The sequence below is a fragment of the Bufo bufo genome, chromosome 8 (genome assembly GCF_905171765.1).
Source record: "Bufo bufo chromosome 8, aBufBuf1.1, whole genome shotgun sequence".
In the NCBI taxonomy this organism is placed as follows: domain Eukaryota; kingdom Metazoa; phylum Chordata; class Amphibia; order Anura; family Bufonidae; genus Bufo; species Bufo bufo.
The window spans coordinates 197,354,121-197,381,849 of NC_053396.1; the positions used below are offsets into that span (position 1 = coordinate 197,354,121).

A 27,729-nucleotide genomic window follows, 5' to 3' on the forward strand; every position below is an offset into this window, starting at 1 on the left:
GGCGCATTAACAGGACTTCTTGACAGCAACGCCCAGGAGTATTATTAGGACAATGAGGCAGGTGATGTGTATGATTTCCACTAGGAGGAACACTACTTGAATGGACTCTGTAAAATAAAGACACAATTAGTCAAGATTAATGAGGAGGGGGATAAGGATTGTGGGTCACATTGTGAATGGTAGTGGGCCCTCAGACATTGGTTAAAGTGAATGTCCACCTTTTAAAACCATATCATTTTTAGGTCCAACGTTCAGTGATGATTATTTCTTAATACAGCTTTGTTTTTCTGATACAGAGCTCCAAATCGCATGGATAAAATGAATTTAGAAAAAAATAAAAATCTTGGTAGTTACAGCCACCACTAGGGGGAGCTGAGGAGCTCATTGTATACCGTTTGTATTATTGAGTTCGGCGTATAAGTGGGATGCTCCCTCTAGTGGTGGCTGCTGGTATTCAGAAGTTTATCACTTATGGCTATGCAGGGGATTGGGAGATCTGTATTTATTTCAGTTTAGTCTGAATTTTTATGATGTATGTTTTATGTCATGCTAAGGGGTTCCTGTGCTCTGTCTTATATTCACAGCTATAAAATACCTGCAGGAATAGATCTCGGAGTGACCTCCAGTCTTGTTCCGGGTCCAGTTCCCTCCATACTAGGAGTCTTTACATGACAACAGAAGGTTCCTGAGTCGCTCTCTGTCAGGTTGATGATAGTGATTGTCACATTCACCTCATAGTTGGGTTCTCCATGTGGGCTGTGTGGTGTCTGAACAGGATCTGGGGAAGAGATGTTTACCTTGCGTTGGAAACACGGGAGATCCTGAAGTTTCTCAGAAGTATTGCACCCTAAGGTCCATGTCACAGAGTAGACGGGAATATCAGATGCAAACGAGCAGGTGATGGCCACCGATCCTCCAGCCTCTGCTCTCACCACCTCTGGTTGTGTTACTGCCAGCTGTTTTTGCCCATTTACTATAAAGAAGTAAAGCAACACATTAATGGTTCATCTGAGACTTACTACAGTTTTGACTTTAATAAAGTCAAAGGGGTATTCCCATCTTTGACAGTGGGGGCATATCGCTAGTATATACCCCTAATGTCTGATAGGTGCGGGTCCCACCTCTGGGACCCACATCTATCCTTAGAATGGAGCCTGCAAAGTTAGGGAGCGCGCACCGCGCAAGCACGACCACCCTCCATTCATTTCTATCGGATTGGCATGCTCGGCTATTTTTGAAAGTGAAATTGGAATGAATCGTAAGCGCACTGCGCAAGTGCAACCAGCACTCCATTTACTTCTATGGGGCTGATGGAAATAGCCGAGCCAGTATTTTAGACACTTCCATAGAATGAATGGAGGGCGGCCGTGCATACACGGTGCACCCTCCTTCACTTTGCTCGCTCCATTCTAAGGAGGTGGGCCCCGCACCTATCAGACATTGGGAGCATATCCTAGCGATATGCCCACAATGTCCAAGATGAGACAACCCCTTTAAAGGGGTTATCCCATGATTAATGTAAAATCAGACATCATATAGTACATGACAGTCTCTTTCGAACGAAGCCAGAACCAGCCCTGTACCTCACATGGAACCAGAGATCTCCATATTCATTGTCCCAATTACTCTGCTAGATTTATTTCAGGCTGGCAGCTCAGAGGGTGTGTCCTTTCTCAAGAGACAAGTCCTGTAATTGTAACAGAGGATAGGCCTGGTGGCAGTTCAAGGATGAAACTGAGCATGTGCGTCCACCTCAGCAAGATGGACAGAGAGATGAAGTAAAGAACAAACAGCAGGTGGCGCTATCCAGATATATTTTTGAATAACTACCAGTATCTTTTTTTTAACTTTATTTATAAACAAAATACGGTGTATAGTTATAGAGGCTGTACTGGATTTTTTATTACATGCAATTACAGAAGTATTCATATTCAAGTGCTGGTTTAAAAAACGTTAAGTATTTTTTGTAAGACAACTAGGGTTGAGCGAACCCGAACTGTAAAGTTCGGGATCGTACTGAACTTTAGGATTTTTGGACACTGGACCCGAACATTTCCGTAAAAGTTTGGGTTCGGGTTCGGTGTTCACCGCTTTCTTGGCGCTTTTGGTTGCAAATCACAATTTTTTTTGCAAACTACAACATCTGGATTAGTCAGTGTGCAATTTAAGGTAGAAATACACCCATCATTTTCTGGGGTTTGAAAAACCCACTTTTGACAAAAACCACTATTTTCAGGCCTTGCAGCATCAGCACGTGTGAAATTACAGGCTTATATACTGCTGTCAAATTCAGTTGTTAAACAAACACTCGTTTAGGCACAAAAACTTGGCAGCCTTTGATGCAGATGTCATTGTGAGATACACCCTTAATACATTTGGGTTCCATTCAGAGATTTAAAATACCGCCATTTGGTGCACCAATATTGAATTCAGGCCTACACTGGTTAAGACCCTGTGAGATATACCCTCTACATACAGGGGTTTGATTCAGAGATTTGAAATACAGCCATTTTGGGCAAGAAAATATTTACTTCAGGCCTACACTGGTTCAGACCGTGTGAGATACTCCCTCTACATACAGGGGTTTGAATCAGGGATTTGAAATACAGCCATTTGAAATACAGCCATTTTGGGCAAGGAAATACTTACTTCAGGCCTACACTGGTTCAGACCGTGTGAGATACTCCCTCTACATTCAGGGGTTTGATTCAGGGATTTGAAATACAGCCATTTGAAATACAGCCATTTTGTGCAAAGATATATTTACTTCAGGCCTACCCTGGTTCAGACCGTGTGAGATACCCCCTCTACATACAGGGGTTTGAATCAGGTATTTGAAATACAGCCATTTGAAATACAGCCATTTTGGGCAAAGAAATATTTACTTCTGGCCTACACTGGTTCAGACCGTGTGTAACAGTCCTACAGGCTCACCTGAGTCAGAGGACCGCTGGCTGAAGGTAGGAGTGGAGCCCAGTGGCAAGGACCGCAGGCAGGTAGTAGGTGCAGGAAGTCTGGCAGAGGCGTAGTCGGTAGGCAGGCGGTGGGTCAGGGCAGGCGGCAGTAAGCGTGGTCAGACAATCCGGATGGCAACAGTGGTAGCAGTTCAGTAGGTAGGGACAAAGCAGAAGAGTAGTCGGTAGGCAATTCCTGGTCAGCAGTGGACTTCCAGTAGTAGCAAGAGCAGCAGATGAGGAGAAGCTTGATCAAGGCTCAGGAGCTCAATAATCAGCAAACTGGAGTGCAAGGGGCTGGACTTATATAGGGAAGTACCAGGTGTGGGGAATCAAGGGTGATGAGCAAGGCTTGGCAAGACTGAGGTTAACTAATAGGCTTTATCGAGGAATGTCCAGAGAGGATGGTAGCCTAGTAAGCAGGGCTACCGCCTGGGATGTGGCTGGTCATGGGTTCGAATCCCAACAGTACTCCCCCCCTTCCAAGGTGACCTCCAGGCACCGCAGGGGCAGGCTTACCGGGGTGCCGTTGGTGGAACTCTTTTACCAGTCTGGGGGCGTGGACATTTTCTTCTGGCTCCCAGGAGTTATCCTCGGGAGGGTAACCCTCCCACCCAATTAGGTATTGTAGTCTTCCCCAGTGGATCCTGGAGTCGAGGATCTTTGCGACAGCGTATTTTTCTTCACCCTGTACCCTCACGGGTGGTGGAGGGGGCGAGTGGCAGCAATGGAAGACAGGGTGAACCCTAATGGAGTCCAGAAGGTCGAGCCGGAACGTGACCTCGTTGATTTGTGCGGTGATCCGGAACGGACCCATGTATCTTTGGGACAACTTTTTGGAGGGGACCTTCAATCTGAGGTTCCTGGTGGACAGCCACACCTCGTCTCCCACATGGAAGCCCGGGGTGGGTTTGCGACGTCTGTCTGCTCCCTGTTTAAAGCGCCTCTGGGCAAGCTGGAGTTTGTCCATAATGTTCTTTTGTGCCTCCTGTAGGGTTGTTAGGCGTTCGGCCACTGCTGGGAGGGTGGAGGCGATGGGTAGGTGGGGAATGAACACCGGGTGCGAGCCTGTGTTAGCAAAGAAGGGGCTGTGCTTGGTTGAGCTGTGCTCAGCATTGTTGTAGGCGAACTCGGCCGTGGGGAGATGATCAAGCCAGTCATCCTGCAGGTGGGAGCTGAAACAGCGTAGGTACTGCTCTAGGGTCTGATTAGTTCTCTCCGTCTGCCCGTTTGACTGAGGGTGGAAAGCGGAGGACAGGTTCACTTTAAACCCGAGCGCCAGGCAGAAGTTCTTCCAGAACTTTGAGGCAAATTGTACGCCTCGGTCGGAGACCACGTCGTCCGGGATCCCATGTAGCCTGAAGACCTCTCTGAGAATAAGATCGGCCGTCTGTTTGGCGGTGGGTAGGCCTTTGTAGGGGATGAAATGGGCCATCTTGGTGAGACGGTCGACCACGACCAGGATGATGTTCATCCCTTTTGAAGGAGGAAGGTCTACCACAAAGTCCATGGAGATCGAGCCCCAGGGGCGGGAGGGAATCGGGAGGGGTTGTAACAGACCCACGGGAGAGGAACGAGGAGTCTTATTGCGGGCACAGACCGTGCACGAGGAGATGTACCTCTTGATGTCCTCCTTGTATGTTGGCCACCAGAAGGAGCGGGAGAGAAGCTCCTGGGTCTTTCTTGTGCCAAAATGGCCGGGCAGCTTGGAGTCATGGTTGATTTTGAGCACTTCTAGCCGTGCAATTTCTGGTACATATAGTTGTAGGTCCTGATGAAACCAATGACCGTTCTTAAACGTAAGGCTGACATTCCCTGTGGGGGTGGGCGAGGAAGGGGTCATTTTCATATCCTTCTTTGATTGTGCCCAGGAGTTCTTTAGACTAGGTGGCCCCTACGACCCTTCTCTCGGGTAGGATGTTATTTTGGCCCTTGTTACTCTGTGAGGGCTCGGAAAACATTCTGGAGAGGGCGTCAGCCTTGCTGTTTTTTGATCCGGGACGATAGGTGATGAGAATGTTGAAGCGGGAAAAGAATAGGCTCCATTTGGCCTGTCTGGCTGAGAGTCTCTTAGCACTGCGGATGAACTCGAGGTTCTTGTGGTCAGTTAGTACGATTATGGGGTTGGTGGCTCCCTCCAGCAGGTGTCTCCACTCGGAGAAGGCATCATTGATCGCCAGTAGTTCTTTGTTCCCGATGTCATAGTTCTTCTCGGAGGGGGACATCTGGCGGGAGAAATATGTGCACGGGTGTAATAGCATCCTCTCCCCTGTCCGTTGTGACAAAACTGCCCCCACCGCAGAGTCTGATGCATCCACTTCGACTGTAAATGGCAGCTCGGGGTTCGGGTGGATTAAGATTGGAGCAGAAGTGAAGAGGAGTTTCAACTTGGTAAAGGCCTCCTGGGCCTCGAGTGTCCAGGAGAAGGGGACTGCCTTCTTGGTGAGTTGGGTGATTGGTGCTATGACCTTGGAGAAGTTCCAGATAAACTTCCGATAGAAGAATCTTTGTATCTCCTTCTCGTTTCTCGGAACGGGACAGTTCATCACAGCTTGGACCTTCCCCGGGTCCATACTTAGGCCCTCAGGGGAGATGATGTATCCGAGGAACTGAGTGGCGGTTCGCTCAAACTCGCATTTCTCTAGCTTGATATAGAGAGAGTTCTGTTGGAGTCTCTGCAGTACCCTGCGGACGTGTTCGCGGTGCTACTCAAAGTCTTCAGAGAAGATCAAGATGTCGTCCAGGTAAATGACTACAAACAGATCCAGCATGTCCCTGAGGACGTCGTTAATGAAGTGCTGGAAGGTGGCGGGAGCATTGCAGAGTCCGAAAGGCATGACCAGGTACTCGAAATTACCATAACGTGTCTGGAAGGAGGTCTTCCATTCGTCCCCAGGGTGGATTCGGAGGAGGTTGTAGGCCCCTCGAAGGTCGAGTTTAGTGAAGATCTTCGCTGCCCGGAGTCTCTCGAGGAGTTCTGAAATCAGTGGAAGCGGGTACCGGTTTTTTACGGTTATGTTGTTAAGCTTTCTGTAGTCTATGCAGGGACGCAGGGAGGAGTCTTTTTTTCTCTACGAAGAAAAAGGGGGCTCCCGCTGGGGAGGTAGAGGGCCGGATGAACCCCTTCCTCAGGTCCTCATCCAGGTACTCTTTCAGAGCCTTGAGTTAAGGCTCTGAGAGGGGGTAGATACTGCCAAAGGGTATTTTGGCCCCGGGCAACAGTTCTATAGGGCAGTCGTAGGGTCGGTGTGGTGGCAGCTTGTCTGCATTTTTCTTGTCGCAGACATCCTGGAACTCGCTGTATTGACGATTAGTTTTGAGATGGTGGTGTCTTCGGATGGAAGGACGGGTTTGTGGGAGCAATTTAGCGAGCAGAACTCGGACGGGAATCGTATGCAGCGGGTTTCCCAGTCCACCGAGGGGTTGTGGGTGGCCAACCATGGGATGCCCAAGATCACCGGGAACTTCGGGGAGGCGATCAGTGAGAAGTGGATCTTTTCGCGGTGATCGAGTTCTATGAGGAGTTGTAGTTCGGTGGTCTCGTGAGTGGCCGGCCACGAGGAGAGTGGGGATCCGTCGACGGTTTCCAGGTCAACGGGGGCTGCCTTGATTGTCAGTGGAATGTTCTTTTCGCGGTCGAAGGTTAGGTCCATGAAGTTGCCTCCCGCCCGGAGTCTAACATCGCTGAACAGGGGAGTTGTCGCCCCTCAATGTCGATGAGGATGGGGACGATGAAGTGGGATCCATGAGCCACCGTGTTGTTATTTTCAGGGGCTGCTGGCGGGGTTGGAGTCTGTGGTTGCTCCTTTAGCTCCGTGATGGCAATAGTCTTTCGGTTCTCATGAGGACATTTGATGGCAAAATGACCCAACTCCCCACAGTAGAGGCAGAGGTTTTCGGCCAGCCTTCTCTCCTTCTCAGCTGTGGATAGAGACCTACGTAGAGCGTCGACCTGCATAGGTTCAGTTACTGACTGGGGGTCGCGCTGGGCGGTGGAAGAGAAGGAGTAAGTGGGTCTTTCTTTCTTCCTCTCGGAGAGTCTTTGATCTATCCGGATGTATAACTGAATGAAGTCATCCAGATCGTCCGGGGCCTCAACTCTGGCGAATTCATCCTTTATTAATTCGGACAGGCCTCGCCGGAATTGGCTTCTCTGTGCCGCTGGTTTCCAGGTGAAACCCAACGGCAAAACTCGGTGGTGTATTCGGCGATGGAGCGTCTCCCTTGCCGCAGACCATGTAGTCGCGCCTCGGCTGTCGCACAGCGGTTGGGGTCATCGAAGATTTGGCTCATGGCGGTGATGAAGTTGTTTAGGTTGTCCAGGAGCTGACTGTTAGTCTCCACATATAGTGATGCCCATGCTTATGCTTCATCCGTCAGGAGATTGACCAAGAATAGCACCATCTTTTTCTTGGTGGTAAAGGGGGCCGGGTACATCTGAAAATAGATGCGGCATTGGTTTAGAAACCCCCGATACTTGCGTCTATCGCCGCTGAATCTTGATGGGAGTGGCATGCGGGTGTCTGCGGGCGCGCCGCGGACATCCAGGAGTTGCCTCTGTAGTTCAATAATCTCCCTCTGTTGGCTTTGGACTACGCCTTGGAGCTGGGCAAATTTCTCCTGATATGTAGTACCAAATTCTTGAAGCTCGGAGACCTGCTTACGCAGAGTGGCCATTGCGGACTCCATAGTGGGGCTGATTAATTTGTAACAGTCCTACAGGCTCACCTGAGTCAGAGGACCGCTGGCTGGAGGTAGGAGTGGAGCCCAGTGGCAAGGACCGAAGGCAGGTAGTAGGTGCAGGAAGTCTGGCAGAGGCGTAGTCGGTAGGCAGGCGGTGGGTCAGGGCAGGCGGCAGTAAGCGTAGTCAGACAATCCGGATGGCAACAGTGGTAGCAGTTCAGTAGGTAGGGACAAAGCAGAAGAGTAGTCGGTAGGCAATTCCTGGTCAGCAGTGGACTTCCAGTAGTAGCAACAGCAGCAGATGAGGAGAAGCTTGATCAAGGCTCAGGAGCTCAATAATCAGCAAACTGGAGTGCAAGGGGCTGGACTTATATAGGGAAGTACCAGGTGTGTGGAATCAAGGGTGATGAGCAAGGCTTTGCAAGACTGAGGTTAACTAATAGGCTTCAGAGAGAAATGTCCAGAGAGGACGGTAGCCTAGCAAGCAGGGCTTCCGCCTGGGATGTGGCTGGTCACGGGTTCGAATCCCGACACCGTGTGAGATACCCCCTCTACAAAGAGGGGTTTGATTCAGGGATTTGAAATACAGCCATTTGAAATACAGCAATTTTAGGCAACGACATATTTAGTTCAGGCCTACACTGGTTCAGACCCTGTGAGATACTCCCTCTACATACAGGGGTTTGATTCAGGGATTTGAAATACAGCCATTTTGGGCAAATAAATATTTAGATCAGGCCTACACTGGTTCAGGCCCTGTTAGATACTCCCTCTACATACAGGGGTTTGATTCAGGGATTTGAAATACAGCACTTTGAAATACAGCCATTTTGTGCAAAGATATATTTACTTCAGGCCTACACTGGTTCAGGCCCTGTGAGATACTTTCTCTACATACAGGTGTTTGATTCAGGGATTTGAAATACAGCCATTTTGTGCAAAAATATATTTACTTCAGGCCTACACTGGTTCAGACCGTGTGAGATACCCCCTCTACATACAGGGGTTTGAATCAGGCATTTGAAATACAGCCATTTGAAATACAGCCATTTTGTGCAAAGAAATATTTAGTTCAGGCCTACACTGGTTCAGGCCCTGTGAGATACTACCTCTACATACAGGGGTTTGATTCAGGGATTTGAAATACAGCCATTTGAAATACAGCCATTTTGTGCAAAGAAATATTTACTTCATGCCTACACTGGTTCAGACCCTGTGAGATACCCACTCTACATACAGGAGTTTGACTAAGGGATTTAAAATACAGCCATTAGAAATACAGCCATTTGAAATTCAGCCATTTTGGGCAAAGAAATATTTAGTTCAGGCCTACACTGGTTCAGGCCCTGTGAGATACTCCCTCTACATACAGGGGTTTGATTCAGGGATTTGAAATACAGCCATTTTGGGCAAAGAAATATTTACTTCAGGCCTACACTGGTTCAGACCTTGTGAGATACCCCCTCTACATACAGGGGTTTGATTCAGGGATTTGAAATACAGCCATTTGAAATACAGCCATTTTGGGCAAAGAAATATTTAGTTCAGGCCTACACTGGTTCAGGCCCTGTGAGATACTCCCTCTACATACAGGGGTTTGATTCAGGGATTTGAAATACAGCCATTTTGTGCAATAAAATATTTACTTCAGACCTACACTGGTTCAGACCGTGTGAGATACTACCTCTACATACAGGGGTTTGAATCAGGGATTTGAAATACAGCCATTTTGGGCAAATAAATATTTAGTTCAGGCCTACACTGGTTCAGGCCCTGTGAGATACTCCCTCTACATACAGGGGTTTGATTCAGGGATTTAAAATACAGCCATTTGAAATACAGCCATTTGAAATACAACCATTTTGGGCAAATAAATATTTACTTCAGGCCTACACTGGTTCAGACAGTTTGAGATGCCCCCTCTACATACAGGGGTTTGAATCAGGCATTTGAAATAAAGCCAATTGAAATACAGCCATTTTGGGCAAATAAATGTTTACATCAGGCCTACACTGGTTCAGACCGTGTGAGATACCCCCTCTACATACAGGGGTTTGATTCAGGGATTTGAAATACAGCCATTTGAAATACAGCCATTTTGGGCAAAAAAATATTTAGTTCACACCCTGTGAGATACTCCATCTACATACAGGGGTTTGATTCAGGGATTTGAAATACAGCCATTTGAAATACAGCCATTTTGTGCAAAGATATATTTACTTCAGACCTACACTGGTTCAGACCGTGTGAGATACTCCGCTACATACATGGGTTTGATTCAGGGATTTGAAATACAGCCATTTGAAATACAGCCATTTTGGGCAAAGAAATATTTAGTTCAGGCCTACACTGGTTCAGGCCCTGTGAGATACCCCCTCTGCATACAGGGGTTTGATTCAGGGATTTGAAATACAGCCATTTTGGGCAAAGAAATATTTACTTCAGGCCTACACTGGTTCAGACCTTGTAAGATACCCCCTCTACATACAGGGGTTTGATTCAGGGATTTGAAATACAGCCATTTGAAATACAGCCATTTTGGGCAAAGAAATATTTAGTTCAGGCCTACACTGGTTCAGGCCCTGTGAGATACTTCCTCTACATACAGGGGTTTGATTCAGGGATTTGAAATACAGCCATTTTGTGCAATAAAATATTTACTTCAGACCTAAACTGGTTCAGACCGTGTGAGATACTACCTCTACATACAGGGGTTTGAATCAGGGATTTGAAATACAGCCATTTTGGGCAAATAAATATTTAGTTCAGGCCTACACTGGTTCAGGCCCTGTGAGATACTCCCTCTACATACAGGGGTTTGATTCAGGGATTTAAAATACAGCCATTTGAAATACAGCCATTTGAAATACAGCCATTTTGGGCAAATAAATATTTACTTCAGGCCTACACTGGTTCAGACAGTTTGAGATGCCCCCTCTACATACAGGGGTTTGAATCAGGCATTTGAAATAAAGCCAATTGAAATACAGCCATTTTGGGCAAATAAATATTTACATCAGGCCTACACTGGTTCAGACCGTGTGAGATACCCCCTCTACATACAGGGGTTTGATTCAGGGATTTGAAATACAGCCATTTGAAATACAGCCATTTTGGGCAAAAAAATATTTAGTTCACACCCTGTGAGATACTCCATCTACATACAGGGGTTTGATTCAGGGATTTGAAATACAGCCATTTGAAATACAGCCATTTTGGGCAAAGAAATATTTAGTTCAGGCCTACACTGGTTCAGGCCCTGTGAGATACCCCCTCTGCATACAGGGGTTTGATTCAGGGATTTGAAATGCAGCCATTTGAAATACAGCTTTTTTGTGCAAAGATATACACTTACCTAAAGAATTATTAGGAACACCATACTAATACGGTGTTGGACCCCCTGTTGCCTTCAGAACTGCCTTAATTCTACGTGGCATTGATTCAACAAGGTGCTGATAGCATTCTTTAGAAATGTTGGCCCATATTGATAGGATAGCATCTTGCAGTTGATGGAGATTTGAGGGATGCACATCCAAGGCACGAAGCTCCCGTTCCACCACATCCCAAAGATACTCTATTGGGTTGAGATCTGTTGACTGTGGGGGCCATTTTAGTACAGTGAACCCATTGTCATGTTCAAGAAACCAATTTGAAATTATTCGAGCTTTGTGACATGGTGCATTATCCTGCTGGAAGTAGCCATCAGATGATGGATACATGTTCTCATTCTGTTTACGCCAAATTCGGACTCTACCATTTGAATGTCTCAACAGAAATCGAGACTCATCAGACCAGGCAACATTTTTCCTGTCTTCAACAGTCCAATTTTGTTGAGCTTGTGCAAATTGTAGCCTCTTTTTCCTATTTGTAGTGGAGATGAGTGGTACCCGGTGGGGTCTTCTGCTGTTGTAGCCCTTCCGCCTCAATGTTGTGCGTGTTGTGGCTTCACAAATGCTTTGCTGCATACCTCGGTTGTAACGAGTGGTTATTTCAGTCAACGTTGCTCTTCTATCAGCTTGAATCAGTCGGCCCATTCTCTTCTGACCTCTAGCATCCACAAGGCATTTTTGCCCACAGGACTGCCGCATACTGGATGTTTTTCCCTTTTCACACCATTCTTTGTAAACCCTAGAAATGGTTGTGCGTGAAAATCCCAGTAACTGAGCAGATTGTGAAATACTCAGACCGGTCCGTCTGGCACCAACAACCATGCCATGCTCAAAATTGCTTAAATCACCTTTCTTTCCCATTCTGACATTCAGTTTGGAGTTCAGGAGATTGTCTTGACCAGGACCACACCTAGATAATTGCATTAATGAGAAAAAGAACAGGTATTCCTAATAATTCTTTAGGTGAGTGTATTTACTTCAGGCCTACACTGGTTCAGGCCATGTGAGATACTCCCTCTACATACAGGGGTTTGATTCAGGGATTTGAAATACAGCCATTTGAAAAACAGCCATTTTGGGCAAAGAAATATTTAGTTCAGGCCTACACTGGTTCAGGCCCTGTGAGATACTACCTCTACATACAGGGGTTTGATTCAGGGATTTGAAATACAGCCATTTGTGCAAAAAAATATTTACTTCAGGCCTACACTGGTTCAGACCGTGTGAGATACTACCTCTACATACAGGGGTTTAAATCAGGTATTTGAAATACAACCATTTGAAATACAGCCATTTTGAGCTAAGAAATATTTAGTTCAGGCCTACACTGGTTCAGACCGTGTGAGATACTACCTCTACATACAGCGGTTTGATTCAGGGATTTGAAATACAGCAAATTGAAATACAGCCATTTGAAATACAGCTATTTTGTGCAAAGATATATTTACTTCAGGCCTACACTGGTTCAGGCCCTGTGAGATACTCCCTCTACATACAGGGGTTTGATTCAGGGATAAGAAATACAGCTATTTGAAATACAGCCATTTTGGGCAAAGAAATATTTAGTTCAGGCCTACACTGGTTCAGGCCCTGTGAGATACCCCCTCTACATACAGATGTTTGATTCAGGGATTGGAAGTACAGCCATTTGAAATACAGCCATTTTGTGCAAAGGTATCTTTACTTCAGGCCTACACAGGTTCAGGCCCTGTGAGATACTCCCTCTACATAGAGGGGTTTGATTCAGAGATTTGAAATACAGCCATATGAAAAACAGCCATTTTGGGCAAAGAAATATTTAATTCAGGCCTACACTGGTTCAGGCCCTGTGAGATACTCCATCTACATACAGGGGTTTGATTCAGGGGTTTGTAATACAGCCATTTAAAATACAGCCATTTTGTGCAAAAAAATATTTACTTCAGGCCTACACTGGTTCAGACCGTGTGAGATACCCCCTTTACATACAGGGGTTTGAATCAGGCATTTGAAGTACAGCCATTTGAAATACAGCCATTTTGGGCAAATAAATCTTTAGTTCAGGCCTACACTGGTTCCGGCCCTGTGAGATACTCCCTCTACATACAGGGGTTTGATTCAGGGATTTGAAATATAGCCATTTGAAATACAGCCATTTTGGGCAAAGAAATATTTAGTTCAGGCCTACACTGGTTCAGGCCCTGTGAGATACTCCCTATACATACAGGGGTTTGATTCAGGGATTTGAAATACAGCCATTTGAAATACAGCCATTTTGTGCAAAGAAATATTTACTTCAGGCCTACACTGGTTCAGACCGTGTGAGATTACCCCCTCTACATACATGGGTTTGAATCAGGCATTTGAAATACAACCATTTGAAATACAGCCATTTTGGGCAAGAAAATATTTAGTTCAGGCCTACACTGGTTTAGACCGTGTGAGATACTCCCTCTGCATACTGGGGTTTGATTCAGGGATTTCAAATACAGCCATTTTGAGCTAAGAAATATTTAGTTCAGGCCTACACTGGTTCAGGCCCTGTGAGATACTCCCTCTACATACAGGGGTTTGATTCAGGGATTTGAAATACAGCCATTTTGTGCAAAGATATATTTACTTCAGGCCTACACTGGTTCATGCCCTGTGAGATACTCCCTCTACATACAGGGGTTTGATTCAGGGATTTGAAATACAGCCATTTTGGGCAAAGAAATATTTAGTTCAGGCCTACACTGGTTCAGGCCCTGTGAGATACTCCCTCTACATATATGGGTTTGATTCAGGGATTTGAAATACAGCCATTTTGTGCAAAAAAATATTTACTTCAGGCCTACACTGTTTCAGACCGTGTGAGATACTACCTCTACATACAGGGGTTTGATTCAGGGATTTGAAATACAGCCATTTTGTGCAAAAAATTTTTTACTTCAGGCCTACACTGTTTCAGACCGTGTGAGATACTACCTCTACATACAGGGGTTTGAATCAGGCATTTGAAATACAACCATTTGAAATACAGCCATTTTTGGCAAAGAAATATTTAGTTCAGGCCTACACTGGTTCAGGCCCTGTGAGATACTCCCTCTACATACAGGGGTTTGATTCAGGGATTTGAAATACAGCCATTTGAAATACAGCCATTTTGTGCAAAGATATATTTACTTCAGGCCTACACTGGTTCAGACCGTGTGAGATACCCCCTTTACATACATGGGTTCGAATCAGGAATTTGAAGTACAGCCATTTGAAATACAGCTATTTTGGGCAAAGAAATATTTAGTTCAGGCCTACACTGGTTTAGGCCCTGTGAGATACTCCCTCTACATACAGGAGTTTGATTCAGGGATTTGAAATACAGCCATTTGAAATACAGCCATTTTGTGCAAAGAAATATTTACTTTAGGCCTACACTGGTTCAGACCGTGTGAGATACTCCCTCTACATACAGGGGTTTGAATCAGGCATTTGAAATACAGCCATTTGAAATACAGCCATTTTGTGCAAATAAATATTTAGTTCAGGCCTACACTGGTTCAGGCCCTGTGAGATACTACCTCTACATACAGGGGTTTCATTCAGGGATTTGAAATACAGCCATTTGAAATACAGCCATTTTGGGCAAAGAAATATTTAGTTCAGGCCTACACTGGTTCAGGCTCTGTGAGATACTCCCTCTACATACAGGGGTTTGATTCAGGGATTTGAAATACATCCATTTGAAATACAGCCATTTTGTGCAAAGAAATATTTACTTCAGGCCTACACTGGTTCAGACCGTGTGATATACTCCCTCTACATACAGGGGTTTGAATCAGGCATTTGAAATACAGCCATTTTGTGCAAAGAAATTTTTACTTCAGGCCTACACTGGTTCAGCCCGTTTGAGATTCCCCCTCTTCATATAGGGGTCTAATTCAGGCATTTTAAATATAGCCATTTTGGGGAAAAAAATATTTTATTGAGGCCTAATCTGGTTCAGGCCATGTGAGATACACCCTTTACATACTGTCATTCTATTCTACTATTAATTAAACACCCATTTAGGGCAAGATCCTAAATTCAAAAAATATGAGGAGAGCGTCAAATAAGGGATGTGGCCCAGGTCGTGGTGCTGCTGGTGGAGCTCCTGTTGCAGGGAGAGGACGTGGTTGATCTGTGCCAGCTACACGCACAAGTGAAACCCCTTCCTCTGGTGCGAGTATGCGACAAAACCTGCAGCGGTATTTGGTCAGGCCTAATGCTGCTCTACGAATGGTGAGGCCTGAACAAGTACAGGCGATAGTAGATTGGGTTGCTGACAGTGGATCCAGTTCTTTCACATTGTCTCCCACCCAGTCTCCTGCTGAATGACCACAGTTGGCACCTGCAGACGATGTCCATCAGTCTTTCACCTCACCCCCTTGCAAATCAGCCAAGCAGTCTGAGCCCCAAGTCATGCAGCAGTCTCTTCTGCTTTTTGATGACCCTGTTAGCAGGGTTTCCCAGGGCCATCTACCTAGCCCTGCCCCAGAAGTGTAAGAGATTGATTGCACCGTTGACCAACCACTTATCTTTTAAGATGAGTACATGGGAGGACCATCGCAGCACGTCTCGGATGATGACAAAACACAGGTGCCAACTGCTGGGGCTTTCGAAAGTGTGCAGACCGACAAGGAAGTCAGGAGTGAAGACTGGGTGGAAGATGATGTGGAGGACGATGAGGTCCTCGACCCCATATGGAATCAAGGTCATGCGAGTGACCTATGTAGTTCGGAGGATGAGGCGGTGGTCGCACAGAACCACCAGCACAGCAGAAGAGGGAGCAGGGTGCAAAAGCGGAGCGGCCGTCCTATAGACAGTACCCCTCATACTGCCCACCGCAGCAAGGGACCGAGCACACCAAAGCCAGCTCTAAGAAGTTCCCTGGAGTGGTAGTTCTCCAGACAATGTGCTGACGACAAGACACAAGTGGTTTGCAAGCTGTGCAATCAGAGCCTGAAGCGAGGCATAAACGTTCTCAACCTGAGCACAACCTGCATGACCAGGCTATTAAGTGCAAAGCACGAGCTGCAGTGGAGTAGACACCTCAAAAACCAAGAAAGGTCTCTGGCTCCTCCTGCTTCCTCTTCTGCTGCAGTCGCGGCCTCTTCATCCACCTCTGGAGTGACAGTGCCACCTGGCACCCCGCAAACAGAGGATCTGCCAGCAACACCAACACCTGGGTCACCAAGCATCTCCACAATGTCCCACGGAAGCATTCAGCTCTCCATATCCCAAACGCTGGAGAGGAAGAGGAAGTACCCCCTTACCCACCCGTGATCCCTAGCCCTGAATGCCAGCATTTCTAAATTACTGGCCTTTGAAATGCTGTTATTCCGTCTGGTGGAGACGGATAGTTTTAAAGGCCTTATTGCGGTGGCTGTCTCACAGTACGTCGTGCCCAGCCGTCACTACATTTCAAGGCGTGCTATCCCTTCCCTGCACAACCAAGTAGGGGACAAAATCAGGTGTGCACTGCGCAACGCCATCTGTGGCAAGTTGCACCTGACTACGGATATGTGGACCAGTAAGCACGGTCAGGGCCGTTATATCTCCATAACAGCACACTGGGTAAATGCAGTGGCGGCTGGGCCTGAGGCGGATAGCAGTTTGGTGCATGTCCTTCCACCACCGAGGATTACAGGGGGCTTCAGTTTGCCTCCTGTTGCTTCTTCCTCCTACTCTGCTTCCTCATCCTCTACCTGCTCCTCATCCGGTCAGCATAACACCTTCACCACCAACTTCAGCACAGCCAGGGGTAGACGACAGCAGGCAGTTTTAAAACTTATCTGTTTGGGGGACAAACCCCACACCGCGCAGGAGCTGTGGACGGGCCTTGAACAACAGACTGATGAGTGGTTTGTGCCAGTCAGCCTCAAGCCCGGCCTGGTGGTGTGCGATAATGGGCGAAATCTCGTAGCAGCTCTGGGACTAGCCGGTTTGACGCACATCCCTTGTCTGGCGCATGTGCTGAATTTGGTGGTGCAGAGATTCCTTAAAAATTACCTCGACATGTCAGAGCTTCTGCATAAAGTGTGGGCCGTCTGTGCGCGCTTTCGGCATTCTCACCCTGCTGCTGCTCGTATGTCAGCGCCGCAGCGTAACTTCGGCCTTCCCGCTCACCGCCTCATATGCGACGTGCCCACAAGGTGGAACTCCACCTTGCACATGCTGGCCGGACTATGCGAGCAGCAGCAGTCGATAGTGGAGTATCATGGTCGGCGTGACTATCACATACGTGACACAGAGGGAGGGAACGAGGAAGGCCCTGCCCAAGTGAGAGGGAAGGTGGTGACCCCTGACTTACCTTGCGGCTGGCACCTGGTTGCCCTGACGTCCCTAGACGGGTTCCTCACCCGTACGCCGATCACGTGCCTAAAGCCCTGGCTTTCCCTGAGCTGAGCCCTAGATAGTGAACAGGGCGGTGGGAACACTAGTCCGCACCACTAGCTCTAAGGGAAAACACCAAGGGGAGGACAGACAACACGGACTCAACATATAATCCCAGGTGGGCGACAACAGGAGACAACAATAAGCCCAACAGGGATCCGGAGGGTAGCACTCTGGAACGACAACCAGGATTCACAACTCCAGTGGGTCAGTATAGATGTCCAGGCAGGAAGCTCTATAACTGGCAACTAGAGAAGTGTGAGGGGAGAATATAAGGAGGTTGGGAGTGGCAGACAAGAAACAGCTGAGGAGGAGAAGCTACGGATCCCTGAGTGAGACAAAAAGGATAGCAAGGCAAACACAGAACACAATCACTAAGAAACAACGTGATCTTTAGATATAGAGCGCGCAGCCACCCGCTGCGACTTCCTGACCCCGGGTATAACGGAGTCAGACGTGGCTCTTGATACCCTCGTGACAGTACCCCCCCTTTCACGAAGGGCCTCCGGACACTCAGGACCAGGTCTCTCCGGATGAGAGGCATGGAAAGCCTGAATTAACCTGTTGGCGTTTACCTCTGACGCTGGAACCCACATTCTTTCCTCGGGACCGTAACCCCTCCAATGCACCAGATACTGAAGAGAGCGGTGGACCCGACGAGAATCAACAATTCTGGCTATTTGAAACTCCAGATTACCAGCCACAATAACAGGAGGAGGTGGCAGCGGCGATGGTTCTAGAGGTGGAACATACTTCTTGAGTAACGATTTATGGAAGACGTTATGGATCTTAAAAGTCTGAGGTAGCTCCAGGCGAAAAGCCACAGGGTTAATGACGGCTACTATTTTATAGGGACCAATGAACCTAGGGCCCAGTTTCCAAGACGGAACCTTCAACTTAATATTCCTAGTAGACAACCACACATAGTCATTCACTCGTAGGTCCGGACCTGGCGACCGTTTCTTATCGGCCATGCATTTATATTTACCACTCATCTTTTTCAAGTTAACTTGCACCTTCTGCCATACCGATGAAAGAGATGAAGAAAACCTTTCCTCTTCGGGAACCCCAGAAGACCCCCCCTCTTTGAAAGTTCAAAATTGGGGATGAAAACCGTATGCACCAAGGAATGGTGACTTGCCAATGGACTCCTGATAATGATTATTTATGGCAAACTCAGCTAACGGTAAATATGATGACCACAACTCTTGGTTTTCAGACACAAAACACCTTAAATATGTTTCTAGGTTTTGGTTGGTACGCTCAGTCTGTCCATTCGACTGAGGATGGAAAGCTGAGGAAAAGGACAAGTGAACCCCCAAACGGGAACAAAAAGCTTTCCAAAACTTAGAAATAAACTGGGTTCCCCGATCCGAAACCACATCGGAAGGGACCCCGTGAAGCTTCACGATTTCACTGATAAACACCTGAGCAAGAGTTTTAGCATTAGGAAGTGCGGGTAGCGCAATAAAGTGTACCATTTTGCTAAACCTGTCTACTACTACCAAGATAACTGTTTTACCCGCCGACAACGGTAAGTCAGTGATGAAATCCATTGACAGATGAGTCCATGGCCTATTGGGGATGAAAAGTGGCAATAAAGACCCTGCTGGACGTGTATGAGAGACTTTCGCGCGTGCACATGTAGAACAAGTAGACACGAAATCCATTACATCCTGACGCAACCTTGGCCACCAAAAACGACGAGATAATAGCTCCAAGGTTGCTTTACTACCCGGGTGTCCAGCAAGTGCCGAATTATGATGTTCTTTTAATAATTCAAGACGCAGGTTTAACGGTACAAACAATTTCTCTGAGGGGCAAGAGGCCGGGGCGTCCCCCTGGGCCTCTAACACCTTTCCCTCTAGAACAGAGTGTACAGCAGAGACAACCACTCCTCTTTGTAAAATAGGTACCGGATCACTAATATTACCCCCTCCAGGGAAACTACGAGATAATGCGTCTGCCTTGGTATTTTTTGCCCCAGGACGATAGGTGATTACAAAGTTAAATCTGGTAAAGAATAGCGACCACCTAGCTTGTCTAGGGGTGAGACGCTTAGCCGATTCTAGGTACAGAAGGTTTTTGTGATCCGTAATCACCGTGACGGGTTGGATTGCTCCCTCTAAGAAGTGACGCCACTCTTCAAGCGCCAGTTTAATCGCCAACAGTTCCCTATTTCCAATATCATAATTCTTCTCTGCAGAAGATCATTTTTTGGAAAAGAAGGCGCAAGGACGCCATTTGCCAGGAGACGGACCCTGAGACAATACAGCCCCCACTCCCACCTCTGACGCATCTACCTCGACAATAAAAGGCTGGGAGACATCAGGTTGAATTAGAACAGGTGCCGAGGTAAACCTCTCCTTAAGAGAGGAAAATGCATCTTTAGCGGCGTCAGACCATTTGGAAAAATCAGTCCCCTTCCTAGTCATGTCGGTAAGGGGTTTAATGATCACTGAATAATTTTTAATGAACTTTCTATAGAAATTAGCGAAACCCAAAAACCATTGTAGGGCTTTAAGGTTCTCAGGAAGATCCCAATCTAAAATTGCCTGGACCTTCCCAGGATCCATGCGGAAACCTGAAGCAGATAATAGATATCCCAGGAACTGTAATTCCTGAACGGCGAAGACACATTTTTCAATTTTCGCATATAATTTATTCATCCGTAGGACCTGCAGTACTTGCCTGACATGCACCTCATGTGTTTTCAGATCAGCCGAATAAATTAAGATATCATCTAGGTATATGACTACAAACCTGCCGATGAGATGACTAAAAATATCATTAACGAAATGTTGGAAGACAGCAGGGGCATTGGTCAGACCGAAAGGCATAACTAGATTTTCATAATGCCCCTCAGGGGTGTTAAAAGCTGTCTTCCACTCATCCCCTTCCTTGATACGAATCAGATTGTAGGCCCCCCTAAGATCAAGTTTGGAGAACCACTTAGCATCCGCAATCTGATTAAAAAGGTCAGGAATGAGAGGAAGAGGGTATGGGTCACGGATGGTTATCTGGTTTAACTCCCGGAAATCTAGGCAAGGACGCAGGCCCCCATCTTTCTTTTTAACAAAGAAAAACCCTGCAGCCACGGGTGAAGAAGAGGGTCTGATGTGTCCCTTAGCCAGACTCTCGGAGATATAATCTTTCATGGCTTGTCTCTCGGGACCCGAAAGATTATACAACCTGGACTTGGGTAATTTTGCCCCGGGAACCAGGTTAACCGGGCAATCATAAGGACGATGAGGTGGTAGCTTCTGACAACCCTTTTCAGAAAAAACTTCCTCAAAGTCCGAAATAAATGTAGGTAGGGGAGCTATGGAGGCGATTAAGAATTGTTATTTAAGCAATTCTCTCTGCAATGCTCACTCCACTCCAATATCTCCCTGGCCTGCCAATCCACCACTGGATTGTGCGCTACCAACCAGGGAAGACCCAATACCACCGGAGAGGGAAGGCCCTCCAGAACGTAACATGAAAGACACTCATTATGGTGGTCCCCTACCCGAAGGTGTAAATTATGAACAATGTGGGTGAGGTTTCTCTGAGACAGAGGAGCAGAATCTATAGCGAATACGGGAATAGGTCTCTGCAGCGTACAGAGAGACAAACCCATAGTGCGGGCAAAATGGGCATCAATCAAGTTTACCCCTGCTCCACTGTCTAGAAAAAAAGAAATAGACTCCGTCTTAACACCAAAAACAATGACCGCTGGTAACACAAATTGAGATGTTCGTATGGAGGAAACGTATACCCCCCGGCTGACATCCTCCGCACAGCCCGGGGTTAGTAGTTTTCCGACGGTCTTTTGTTTTTGAGAAAGGAGGGACAGACATTAATGAAATGACCCTTCCCCCCACAGAAAAAACAAGCCCCCCCCCTACGGCGAACCTCGGGAGGACGGACCTGACGAGAAGTTCCGCCTAGCTGCATAGGCTCATCTAAGTCAGTACAGGCAGACTGTTGCTTGGGAGAGGTAACCAATTGCTCAGGAATTTTCGATCTCTCCCTAAGACGTCTATCTATTCTGATAGAGAGGGACATAACAGCATCAAGGGAAAGGGGGGTCTCATACAGCGCCAGTGCATCCTTAACCCTTTCAGATAACCCAGAGCAGAACTGACTCCTGAGAGCTGGGTCGTTCCACTGAGTATCCGTAGCCCACCTACGGAACTCTGAGCAATATTCCTCTGCTGACCGATCTCCCTGTAGGAGTCTCCGTAACTTCGACTCAGCCAGGGCGACTCGGTCAGGGTCATCATATATGAGACCCAAAGCCCCAAAAAATCCCTCCACTGACCGAAGAGCCTGAGACCCAGGGGGTAACGAGAACGCCCAGGATTGCGGATCCCCCTGAAGCAGGGAAATGACAATCCCTACCCGCTGTTCTTCATTACCTGAGGAGTAAGGGCGCAACTTAAAATATAATTTGCAGGCCTCACGGAACGTCGCGAATTTGTCCCTTCCCCCAGAAAATCTGTCAGGAAGAGCAACCTTGGGTTCTGTAACAACCTGGTTACCCATAGCAACCGCTGAGGGTGCGGTCTGCTGCATTAGCTGCTGTTGTTGGAGAACAGACGCCTTCAATCCTGCCACCTCCAAAGCCTTGAAGCTGTTCTGCCAAGGCATCAATAGGATCCATATTGGATTCTAAGTAGAGAAAAAAAAAAAACAAATAAAAAATTATATATATATTTTTTTTTTTCTCAAAAAGTAAGGGCCAGTTATAATATCATGGTCGGCGTGACTATCACATACGTGACACAGAGGGAGGGAACGAGGAAGGCCCTGCCCAAGTGAGAGGGAAGGTGGTGACCCCTGACTTACCTTGCGGCTGGCACCTGGCTGCCCTGACGTCCCTAGACGGGTTCCTCACCCGTACGCCGATCACGTGCCTAAAGCCCTGGCTTTCCCTGAGCTGAGCCCTAGATAGTGAACAGGGCGGTGGGAACACTAGTCCGTACCACTAGCTCTAAGGGAAAACACCAAGGGGAGGACAGACAACACGGACTCAACACATAATCCCAGGTGGGCGACAACAGGAGACAACAATAAGCCCAACAGGGATCCGGAGGGTAGCACTCTGGAACGACAACCAGGATTCACAACTCCAGTGGGTCAGTATAGATGTCCAGGCAGGAAGCTCTATAACTGGCAACTAGAGAAGTGTGAGGGGAGAATATAAGGAGGTTGGGAGTGGCAGACAAGAAACAGCTGAGGAGGAGAAGCTACGGATCCCTGAGTGAGACAAAAAGGATAGCAAGGCAAACACAGAACACAATCACTAAGAAACAACGTGATCTTTAGATATAGAGCGCGCAGCCACCCGCTGCGACTTCCTGACCCCGGGTATAACGGAGTCAGACGTGGCTCTTGATACCCTCGTGACATGGAGTTTCAGCTGCAGCACGCACGGGTGAGTCGCTCGGCAGAACAGCACCACTTCACCACCAATGACTGGGCCTCCATGCGAGACCTGGGTTCCTTGTTGCACTGTTTCGAGTACTCCACCAACATGGCCAGTGCCGATAACGCCGTTCTCAGAGTTACTATACCACTTCTATGCCTCCTTGAAAAAACACTCCTGGCGATGATGGAAGAGGATGTGGCACAGGAGGAGGAGGAGGAGGAAGAGGGATCATTTCATAGGGTTTCCGGCCATTCATTCCCAAGTGGCTCCGAGGGTGGGTTCCTGCACCCACAAACCCAAGGTACACAATTGTCCAGCCAGGGCACAGTTCAGGAGGATGACGAGGTGGAGGATGAGGAGGAGGAGATGGAGGAGGAGGAACCATGTTCACAGCAGGTTGGCACCCAGACCAGCTCATGGCCATCACTGGTGCGTGGATGGGGGGATATAGAGGACACAGATGATACACCTCCCACAGAGGACAGCTTGTCGTTGCCTCTGGGCAGCCTGGCACACATGGGCGATTACATGCTGCAGTGTCTCCGCAACGACCGCCGAGTTGCCCACATTCTAACTTGTGCTGATTACTGGGTAGCCACGCTGCTGGATCCCCGTTACAAGGACAACGTACCGTCCTTAATTCCGTCACTGGAGCGTGATCGTAAGATGTGAGAGTACAAGCACACGCTGGTAGACGCGCTGCTGGTGGCATTCCCACCTGACAGCGGGGGCACAGTGGAAGCACAAGGCGAAGGCAGAGGACGAGGAAGAGGTCGCCAACGCAGCTGGGGCACCGCCAGCACCTCAGAAGGCAGGGTTAGCATAGCCGAAATGTGGAAAAGCTTTGTCAGCATGCCACAATAACCAGCACCACCAGCTGATATGGAACGTCTTAGCAGGAGGCAGCATTTCACCAACATGATGGAGCAGTATGTGTGCACACGCCTACACGTACTGAATGACGAGTCTGCCCTCTTCAACTTCTGGGTCTCCAAATTGGGCACATGGCCTGAGCTTGCCCTTTACGCCTTGGAGGTGCTGGCCTGCCCTGCAGCCAGTGTATTATCTGAACGTGTGTTTAGCATGGCAGGGGGCGTCATCACAGACAAGCGCAGCCGCCTGTCCACAGCCAATGTGGACAAGCTCACGTTCATTAAAATGAACCAGGCATCGATCCCACAGGACTTGTCCGTACCTTGTGCAGAATAGACATGTATACCGGCACTAAGCAGCCATTGTTATACTGCAGCGCAATTGCTCATGTTTGTATTTTGGATATTTCACACTCTTTTGGAGTGTACCTTAATTTCACAAAATTACATAAAAACCAAAAACCTGTGTTGGCTATCTCGTCCTCCTTCACCGCCGCTTCCACCTACTCTGCTACGTCCACCACCTCCTCAAACTCCTACTCCATATGGAACTCCACCTCATAAATCCATTATTTTTTTTGTACGTGTTTTATATAATATTATTTCACTACTTTGTCATTTACTTTTTCGGGTGAAATTAACCAATTTTTGGGTGTATAGTACCACTGCTATACCTAGTAGGCCGGTTAAAAAATAAATAAATTGTCATTTACATTTTAGGGTGAAATTCACCAATTTTGGTGTGTATAGTACCACTGCTATACCTAGTGGAACGGTAAAAAAAAAAAAAATTGTACCATTTTTGGGTGTATAGTACCACTGCTATACCTAGTAGACAGGTTAAAAAAAAAAATTGTCAGTTATATATTCTGGTGAAATTCACCAATTTTTGGGTGTGATGTACCACTCCTATACCTAGTAGACCGGAAAAAAAAATTGTCAGTTACATTTTTGGGTGAAATTCAACAATTTTTGAGTGTAACATACCCCTTCTCTACCTAGTTGACAGCTTAATAAATTTCAATAATTTTTATGTTACTTTCTTGGGTTGACATTATACAATTTTAGATGTGAATAAACTTCTGCTATGCATAGGTGACAGGGAATACAATTTAATAAATTATTCAGTAATTAATGCGCGACACATCCTTACATTCAATGCTTAAACTTTGTAAAGTTGTCACACTTTTATGCTTTAATAATTTCTCACATATTTCAACTCTAATTTAAAATTTAAAAAAAATGAATCCTCCCTTGGATGTGGTCTCTCTTTCTCACGCTCCCTCTCCGGCCTGGAACCCTGATTCCCCGCCACCCGTAATCACCATTGTAGGCGCATAAAAGAACATCGAAAGTTGATAGAGCAGATATCAAATTGGATCATGAACATCACGGGGACGTGCGTCATGGTGGGGCAGTAAGTATGCACACGCCTACACGAACTGACTGACAGGGGTCAGCCCCTGCAACTTCTCGGTCTCCAAATTAGGCACATGGCCTAAGCTTGCCCTTTACCCCTTGGAGGTGCTGGCCTGCCCTGCAGCCAGTGTATTGTCTGAACGTGTGTTTAGCATGACTGGAGGGGGTTATCACAGGTTATATTTCCCAATGTTTTGGGGTGCCCTTTCCATGACATTTTTACAGCTATTTTAGTGCTCAGAAGTTCGGGTCCCCATTGACTTCAATGGGGTTCGGGTTCGGGTTCGGGGTCAAGTTCGGGTCAAGAACTCGAACTTTTTTCCAAAGTTCGGTCGAACCCGAACATCCAGGTGTCCGCTCAACTCTAAAGACAACCCCTGTAAAGAAGTTGTCCAGCCTAGACGTCAACTTGTGTTCTATAAAAAGTTTAAAAAAAACTCCATATGTCTGTGGTTCTTCCATGCCTCGTTACCAGATGCTTTCTGCCTCCTCAGGAACAGGTTTGGTTTTGTAACCGCTGCAGCCAATCACAGGCCTCAGCATCACAGTAATGACATATCGTTCAAGCAGATGTGACTGGTGAGTTTCGTGATTGGCCGCAGTGGTCACAGGTCCAAGCCACTTCCTGGTCCTGCGAGGATCAAAAGCAGCTGGGAAGGGGCCGTAGTGCAGGCAGAGTGGGACCTCGGACAGGGGAGTGTGTTTTTATTTATTTATTATGGGGCACAAGTTAAGACCATAGGAGGCTTTGTTTGTATGTTGTTTCTTATATTATGGTCTCTCAAGGCGTTCGTAAACCTAAAAGGATGCCTGAAAAAACATAATCAAGAAACACGATAATAAAACAAAAATTCACCAGGTTTTCCTTCATTTCTGAGGCCTGGGTTTCTGTGGGATTTCAGTCCGTGCCTCTGTGATCTATTTTTTTGTGGTGCCGTCTGAATCTTGCAGATCGCAGACCAATTGAAGTGAATGGGTCCATGTCCATGCGAACACGGTCGGTGCCAGTGCATTGTGGAGCGCTATTTACGGTCTGCAGGACGGGCATGGTGCGCACACATGTGCATGAGCCCTAAGTCAAATTGCACGCTAGAGCTACATAAAATATAAAAAAAGCTGCAGAATCGGGGTAATATAGAGTTCTGTCTATCTGTTATCACCTGATGTTTTACAGGAAAAAAAACACTAAAATAGAAAAGAAAAAAAAGAAAATTTTGAAGTTTCCCCTCCACTTTGTTTTGTTTCCTGCAAAACACCTAAAGGGTTACCATTAAATACCGTTTTGAAGAGTTTGAGGGGTGTCATTTTTTAAATGGAGTCAGTTTAGGGCTCATGCACATGACACGGATCTGCAAAAAATATAGATGATATCTGTGTGACATCCGTATTGCATCCGTTTTTTTTTTTTTTTCAGATCCAATATCACAATGCCGATCCTTGTCTGTAAAACAGACAAGAATAGGACATGTTCTGTCTTTTTTGCAGGGCTACGGAACGGACATACGGATACATTTTTTGCGGACCCATTGAAATGAATAGTTCCGCATACGGTCTGCAAAAAAACCGGAATGGACTAGGCCTCTCAAAGGCACTTTGAAACTGAGTTGGTCCCTATACACCACCCCCCCCCCCATGCCTGGGTCCCTCACACAGATTGTACTTATCTCGCTTCCCGGCACCCGCATCCCTTCTGATGCCGCACGGCCGCCACCCCATCTCCCTATTGCGTCAATGAAAATATATAGGGGGGGCAGCCAATAGCAGGCCGTGAGGGAGATGAGCCTCCCAAGCGCCACCCGTGTGAAGTGCTCGCGCACTTGGGGGGGGGGGGCATTATAGGGGTTGGATAACCCATTTAAGGGTAGATATGCCCAAACCTATTTGTTCTTTTTAGTGTAGGTTTACATGCAGTTTGTTTGGATGAGATTTTAAGGCAGATTTTTTTTTTCTGTAGGTTTTTCAGCCAAAGCCAGAAGTGGATCCGGCAGGGAGAAGTATAATGTCCTTCCTTTAGGTTTCTGATATCTCATGAATCCACTTCTGGCTTTGGCTGAAAAACCTGCAGAAAAAATCTGCCTCAAAATCTCCTCCAAAAAACTCGGTGTGAACCTAGCCTAAAAAAAATAGATTTTGGAATATTCTTAAAAATTTACAAATTGCTGCTAAACGTATAACATCATAAAAAATAAAAGGACGTTTAAAAAAAAAATTCCACCATAAAGCATACAGATTTTAATCATTGACTAATATTGTGTGGTATGGCTCTCCAAATCTGAAAAATTTCAAATCTTCTCTAAGTTTTTATTTTTTTTATATACATGTCAAATTTGGAAAAATGGAGCACAAACTAGGCTGACCTCAGAAGTTAAAGGGTTAATTGTTAAAAATAATAATAGAGCCCAATAGCAAATGATTTTGTTGCTAATGTTTCCAGGTCACATATGGTACCAGACCAGGTTCAGTTCTCACCTGCAGATCTTGAGAAGGTCAGATGCACGATGAGCAGTAAATGTAGCAGAGATGAACCTTCCATCTTCTGTCTTGGCTGAGTGTTTATAGCAGGGGCGCGCTGCTTCTAATCTAAGGGCCGGATGTGGTGGTGACAG

At 46.8% G+C, this 27,729-nt stretch overlaps 1 protein-coding gene across 1 annotated transcript; it reads right to left on the reverse strand.

Annotated features, from left to right (window-relative positions):
* On the reverse strand, positions 1-27,729 carry LOC120977557 (myelin protein zero-like protein 3). The gene is made up of 3 exons (XM_040405555.1): positions 27,593-27,729; positions 596-973; positions 1-107 (listed from the first exon to the last, which is right to left on the reverse strand). Exons 1-3 carry the CDS (start codon positions 27,654-27,656, stop codon positions 7-9), a joined length of 543 nt encoding a protein of 180 aa, XP_040261489.1. The 5' UTR covers positions 27,657-27,729; the 3' UTR covers positions 1-6.

What these genes read in the sequence shown, in the direction of transcription:
- LOC120977557 (XM_040405555.1), bottom strand. Translation starts at nt 27,656, where the DNA reads ATGGAAGGTTCATCTCTGCTACATTTACTGCTCATCGTGCATCTGACC. An exon ending in GACCTTCTCAAGATCTGCAG is followed by an intron (nt 974 to 27,592) that starts GTGAGAACTGAA and finishes ACTTCTTTATAG; the next exon opens with TAAATGGGCAAAAACAGCTG. An exon ending in TCCGAGATCTATTCCTGCAG is followed by an intron (nt 108 to 595) that starts GTATTTTATAGC and finishes TTTATTTTACAG; the next exon opens with AGTCCATTCAAGTAGTGTTC.